General features: G+C 40.4%; 2 protein-coding genes across 2 annotated transcripts; one reads left to right on the top strand and one right to left on the bottom strand.

Moving 5' to 3' along the window:
• Window positions 1-1556: 1556 nt before the first annotated feature.
• LOC122404280 lies at window positions 1557-4735 on the bottom strand. The gene is made up of 2 exons (XM_043408217.1): window positions 4418-4735; window positions 1557-4334 (listed from the first exon to the last, which is right to left on the bottom strand). Exons 1-2 carry the CDS (start codon window positions 4678-4680, stop codon window positions 1757-1759), a joined length of 2841 nt encoding a protein of 946 aa, XP_043264152.1. The 5' UTR covers window positions 4681-4735; the 3' UTR covers window positions 1557-1756.
• Window positions 4736-5766: 1031 nt separating this feature from the next.
• Window positions 5767-6609, top strand: LOC122404281. The gene is made up of 2 exons (XM_043408218.1): window positions 5767-5899; window positions 5977-6609. Exons 1-2 carry the CDS (start codon window positions 5814-5816, stop codon window positions 6569-6571), a joined length of 681 nt encoding a protein of 226 aa, XP_043264153.1. The 5' UTR covers window positions 5767-5813; the 3' UTR covers window positions 6572-6609.

Here is a 6609-nt window from a genome sequence, read left to right as displayed (position 1 = left end):
TCTCCACGTTGTGATAACACCTTCGCTCTGAATAAATAATTTTGCTATACCTGTCAAAGACTTCTTTGCAAAAATTACTTTCTCTAACTCAGACCATTGAAACAATATTGCAACTTCTTCAAAATCAGAAATCCATCTTTCTACAGAATATACACCAGTACCATCAAACTGGCGAACACAATCTTCTACATCACGATAACTCATAGGAAATTTTAAGTGATCTCGTTTATTTAATGAAGAGAAATGCGTAGTATTGTTATCATTTATATCTTCAAGTATAATAGATGTTTCAACATTCTCACCGTGAACATCTTCAATGATTTCATCAACTTCATCGTCTTCAGGATCACCTTCTGTAGTGGAACACAGAGAACGTAAATCCATTAACCCAGAACAAATTTTCTGAATCAAATCTTCTCGAGATCCTCTATAATCCAGGTCTAGGATGTTACAACAAGATACCAAATCGCCATAACTTAAACCAGTAGCATATGTTAATTTAGCTTTATGTTCTACTGAATCTGTCTGAAATTGAAAGCCTTCAAAATCACGTATGCGTCTTCGATTTCTTCGATCACCTTCAGTTTCAAAAATTAATTTATGCAACGCTCTTATACTCGCTACAGATGCGTTATTAATTTTGTACTGAATTTTCCCGATTTGAGCTAAAGTTTCCATACTGAAAGTACGTAACTTTTCAGAATTCTTCTAGAATTATATATATGTAAAATGTTCCTTCACAAATTCTTCTTCTCGATCGACTCGGACGAGCCCCCAAATTTGTAGGATTTAACGAAAAAGAATTGTATTTGGAACAAATGTACAAATAATATAACTAAATGAACGAATTTGAAACACAACAAACACACAATCTTTTTACACAAATCAAAATCTCGTTAATTATCCACACAAATTCAAATCACGTCTGTCTCTTTCAATCACTCGTTACTCTCTCCCCGTTGTTCGCTGTCCCTGGTAACCCCTTCTTTTTTAACAAAACACACTCAATCCTTTTGCACATAACTTAACATTACTCCAAACTACAGCGTGACACAAACATTCAACACACATCTCCGAACCGAACTGCAGCGTGACACAAACATTCAACACAAATATCCTACATATGTTAATGTTTCATTCCCTTCAACGTTCGTGCTCGTCAGCGATGGCATGTCAGCTTTTGTCGCTGTTGTATTTTCCACAATATGTTTTAAGGGATCGACAACAGGTTTAAAGTATCTCTCCAACGCGATATCTTCCTCCATTTTGCCAGTCTTCAAAGCCTGATGTTTCTTGCGAATGGAATCACTGGTTTTTGCAATTTCCTTCGCTATTCTCTCGCGATCCTTAATCTCCAGACTATCGACATCAATCATTGTGCCGCAGACGTTGCTTTTCCACCGACGTGTCGATGACGATTGACCACCTCACGGTACCGCAAACACGTCTAGTGGAAAAGAGTGTTGCGTAGAAAGGGGGATAAGGTGTATGTCAAGTGGTTGGGCTTTGATAAATCACACAATTCTTGGATAAATAAAAATAATGTATTGTAAAATAATACATGGTTCAATAAAATACAATGATGCATATACATATACATGAGTGGCGACTTTTATTTTACACATTAATCCCACTATTTATATGAATGAGTTAATAAATACTAATTTCTATACATTTGCGGACAATTTGTAAACAATTTTATATTATACAATAAATTCCACTATTTATAATAAATACAATAATAATAATTTCTATTTTACAACGGTATATTATAATGTCCCCAGGGCAGAGTGTCGGTCGAATCGGGTACGATATATCGCTTGTCGTCATACGGACTTAGAGCGATTTTGGATTCCGAAATGGTGTACACTTTGTGCAATTTAGACCGTATGCATGATTGTCTGCGAACCATTTCGATCTCTTTGCGCAAACACTGCGCGTAGTCGACGAAAGTTATCGTTCTGGCTATGACGTTGGTCTTGACGCCTTTCGCCTTCTTCGTATCTTTTTTGCCGTCTACGCGAAGTGCATACATTTTCGCTCTAAGACCTATGAATTCAGTCATTATCGCACCGTTATTTTCATCCTTCATCAGCCCCGGAACCTTCTTATTTACGCGTGGCATATTATATGGATTGTCGGTAGGATAATCGCTTGTGTCGAATCTATCGATATTGTGCTTCATAGACTCGTAGATATCGTCGCACCGAATGTGATAAATAAGACTGTCAGTGTCGGTGTATAGAATTTTACAATTTTGCCCGTGTTTAGGAGACATGTACTCGTGGTGAAATTCATACAAACAAAGTTTTGATATGTCCAGAATGCACATACCCACGTATATCGGTTTGTTGAATTTCACCTCGAGTTTTCGCAATTCAACAGCTACTAAATTTTCCGAAAAAACACTTCTGCTGTGGAAATTCGGTTTCGCGATCATTGCCTCCGCGCCATATCGCCCTTCCCAATGTGTCACAAGTTTTACATCCACATGGTTTCGTACATTTTCCATAGTTTTACCGAATACTGCGTTGTTCATCAATTTGTACAAATTCTTTTCAAAGTCGTTTGTCGCGCTTGTTCTAAATCGTGTGTTGAGTTCGATGTAATCGCGGAGCCAGGGAGATTGAGCGAATTGAAGCACGCGGTGTATCTTTGTAATACGAAGACCGTGACGCGTGCACTGCTGCAGGTTGCGATAATGGATTATGTAACGCTGCTTATCGTATACCGTCGCGAGTAACTTGTCCTGCCTGCTGCCAGGTGGTTTGGCACGCGTCGGACAGAACGGCAGATCTGCATGAGCATCGTGCAGACGTTGCGGATATTCCAGATCTACCTCGAGAATGTATCCCGTGGGCGAATCGACACCGATTGAAGATACGTCAAAATTTACAACATCTTCGACCCATTGAAATTTAGCGTATGGTAGAGGCTGACACATTGCCCATCCATACAAATTGTTCACGTCAAAGTACATCAAGTACGATGACTCTTCCGATGCGTCGTAAGATGACATGTACTTGTTATTGGCATGTGCGTATCTTCCGGAACATTGACTTAAGCCCCCGCGTATACCGCGTTCGATAAACATGACCATATCGATGTCTGTGAGCAATTCGAATGTAATTTTGGTATGTTTTAGCATTGCATCCCATGTGAAACCAGGTAGAGTATAGTAATGCGCTGAATCTAATCCGTAGCTCTTGATACAACTTTCGCGAAAATTTTCAAAAATATCTGCCAATAACAAGACATCAGTTTTCAAATACAAATCGCTGTATTCGCCCAAGGTTCTAATCTCGAAACGCTGCCAGACTGTCTCGGCGTGTGCGTAATCGGTCTCTGATACAGTCTCGCCCGTTAACGAACTGTAGAATGACTCGCGCGGTGGTAAGCATGGATCCTGCAGCTTGTTCGCGCAATCAAGGTATTCATATGGAAAGACACCCTTTCGCGTCAATAAATTGAAATCTTCAGTGGATAATGTTCCAAATTGGGATCGCAAAATTTTTAATTGATCTGTGTTAAGAAAAGATGCTAATTTGTCGAGACTGGTATTTAGAAATTTGTATGAATCGATGAATCGTAATTTAATATAATTTTGCGAGTCTGATTCATCCGTATCTTCAACATGTTTTGTGAAAGAAATATATTTTTCTTTAGTTATAGGTAATACATCAATGTGACCTTCGAAAGCGGTAGCTATTTCCTCGATAATGAAATGCGAATCATAGCCGGATAAATTATGGAAAACTATGGGGATGTAAAACACATTTTTATAATTTAAATTGCACTCCGAATGTGCTGGGCCTCTGAACCGTCCGGACAGATGGCAATGATCGCGAACTCGTACATCGCTAGCCTTGAATGGTTCTTCGCAAATATGACAATGTGCTGCATTGCGAAATGTCGTCAACTGTTCGGGAGTTAAATCCAGCATGGGAACATTACTGGTAAGAATAGGTTTGGCAAAGTTTGCAAAATTTTTAAGTTCGTCGACGAACCATGAAACACAATCTGTGTCGCGGCGACATCGATACATCGACAGTGATGTATCATATGAACAATGCATATAATATGCAATGCTGTGTACATTGTGGTGTTGATATGTATGTAATTTATTATCACCCGCTTGGTTGTCCAACGTTTTTGCGATGATGCACTCCAGATCTGCATATACCACGAAAGGGAGCCGCTCCTTCCTATCGTGGTTGCTGAAATTGAGCAGATTGTCGCCTTCGCTGGGCAGCAGAATGGCGCAGTTGTTTATCTGCCCGCAGTCCAGCGAATGCACCTCCAACTTCTCGGTAGATCCGAAGTAGTGCATGCATCTGTAAACCCCCAAAAAAATTTATTTAATTTCACATATATTTCAACATTTTTTAAACATTTCATAAATTTTTTTTATACATACCGATCGCAGATGAATTTCTTGGCTTTGTGCCTGCTCAGCTGCATGCCCACCAGCCTGGACAAGTCCTTAATGCATGCAAAGTGCCCTACATCGCCGTGCTCTTGATTCGGCGTGTAAAGCAAGTTTACATGTCTATCCCTCTTCTGGCTGGTGAGGTGCAGCGGGAAGACTGTTGGCCCCTTCTTCATCTTCTCCTCGAAGCTGTAGACATTGACGGAGATGTCGTTCAGCCGTTCAAACTTCCCAATATACCCCAGAGACATTGGGAACTCAATGCCCTGGAGATTTAGGATCGACGTATACTGCGGGTATGAACCTGGACGTTCAGGATATTTTTTGCTGGATGTAGAGCTGCGACAACTGCCCACGCGAAACATGCGTTGTCCGAGGATTGTATGCTTATTGTTGCCCTCTTCAGCATGATTTCTCGCGGCAACTTGAAGTGACACCCCGCGCGGAGTGGATTATACTTATTGACATTGACGGTCAGATTCATGATTCTCGCCAATGCCCATCCGCTGTCGCGTTCCTGGAACTCTTCCAGCGATGCCAGGGTGGATTCGACGACGCATCGCTGGTACCACTCCTGCAGATCGGATGTGTGGAAGAGTTCACAGTTTCGGGTGTTGATGCTTTTACAAGCATGCTTGTCACCTGCCACAAATTCGCCGTTGAACACCGTGTTCACTTTGAGGTTTCGATGTTTCCTCAAAGTGTCCCGAACATGCTCCAGCACAATGGTCTCTGCATCCTGGAGGAAGTTGCGCGGTTCGATATAATTCGAATTTAGGATGAACGTAAACGTAAACGTAAACGTAAACGTAAACGTAAACGTAAACGTAAACGTAAACGTAAATATAAATGTAAATGTAATATCCTTTTTTTTCAATGCAACACGTTGTAACTATTTGAGGCCTTGTGCAGTTTAAAGCGTGCTTTTATACCAGCACAGGGATTTGGTATCTCTGCCTAACTGTTTCGGTGTCTCGCCCCCTCCCTCAAATGCATTGCATGCCAACATGGTTCTATGCAGTTTCTGCTGATATCGCATAATTCTTTCCATGATTCACTCGTATGACGAATTAGTGCGCAAGATCGTTCAACACAGTTTCTACTGATTCCACATAATTCTAAGATTCAGCGCTTCCACAGATATTATATTACATTCAACACGTGTCGAGACTTTTATCCTTGGAGGCCCAAGTTACATGCAATCGCGCGATATGCTGCGATGTTAAGATTGAACAAAAGCATTATGGAAAAAAAAATGGTAGCTTTAGAATAAAATGTGGTGGGGATTGCACCTCTATTTAAGCCGTCTCCCCGGACGCTATTCCATCAGTCGCTCAGTAGCTTCGCTGAATTTTCGACGGAACAAATAGTGCTCTGAAAGAAAATGTGTAGTACCAGTGCCATGCGTTATTACGTTCCAATCGTGCAAGATGATGGTGTATCTCCATGCAAGGAGAATACATTTAACAGGTAACCTTTCATAATTTTTTATTTATTTATTTATGTTTTTTCATGAAAAAAGGTAATTTTCATGATTATGCTTTTAGGCCGCGCCAACCATCGCGTGTCATGGTCAGAAGATACGCATTAACATCCTCGGGCAGCAAATATTTGGAAATTGGAATCAGAGTAGGTCCTATAGCCGATGTAGAAATTCTTCTCGGCGATAATCGTGGGAATCATCTCATAATACCATGGCATACATGGAACACACTATTCGACAGCTGTACAACCATCGAGGAACGTGCACAATTGCCCGGATCATCATTGATGCGGATTCATGAATTAACGGTGGAATTTTGTCACATGTATGATTCACCGATTGTAAAGATGACAATGGATACTAAGTCGCTGTATTTCAAACCGAATACAGTAACATTTTTATTTAATCTTGAGCCGTGTGTAAGCTATGTGTATCCGCGGCTCTATCAAACTGCAGAAGAAGTGAGGACAAAATTTAAAACTTTTGTTAACGTGCTGCAACAAAAAAGCGATGCTGTCTCCGAAACATTAGATACACGTTGTGCTGCTAAAATCATACGCGACAGTGAATATTACTGCAAGGATTATCTTGTAGATTGTGAACTGTTAGGATGCGCCATCAATGATATTGTAGTTGATGCTCGCATAAAAAAAATGTAACAATATAGTATCATTTAAAACATATATTATTTCTCCAA

Source organism: Colletes gigas, unplaced genomic scaffold (genome assembly GCF_013123115.1).
Source record: "Colletes gigas isolate AHSC1104 unplaced genomic scaffold, ASM1312311v1 Colletes_gigas_Sc00150, whole genome shotgun sequence".
Lineage (NCBI taxonomy): Eukaryota > Metazoa > Arthropoda > Insecta > Hymenoptera > Colletidae > Colletes > Colletes gigas.
The sequence above is the reverse complement of the archived record's forward strand: the minus strand, read 5'-3'. Positions and strand labels throughout refer to the sequence as shown.

Excerpts from the sequence above, each read along its gene's own strand:
- LOC122404280 (XM_043408217.1), bottom strand. The coding sequence starts at position 4,680 with ATGTCTCTGGGGTATATTGGGAAGTTTGAACGGCTGAACGACATCTCC. Across the intron at positions 4,335-4,417 it reads AAGAAATTCATCTGCGATCG|ATGCATGCACTACTTCGGAT; the intron begins GTATGTATAAAA and ends GGGGGTTTACAG.
- LOC122404281 (XM_043408218.1), top strand. The coding sequence starts at position 5,814 with ATGTGTAGTACCAGTGCCATGCGTTATTACGTTCCAATCGTGCAAGAT. Across the intron at positions 5,900-5,976 it reads AAGGAGAATACATTTAACAG|GCCGCGCCAACCATCGCGTG; the intron begins GTAACCTTTCAT and ends TTATGCTTTTAG.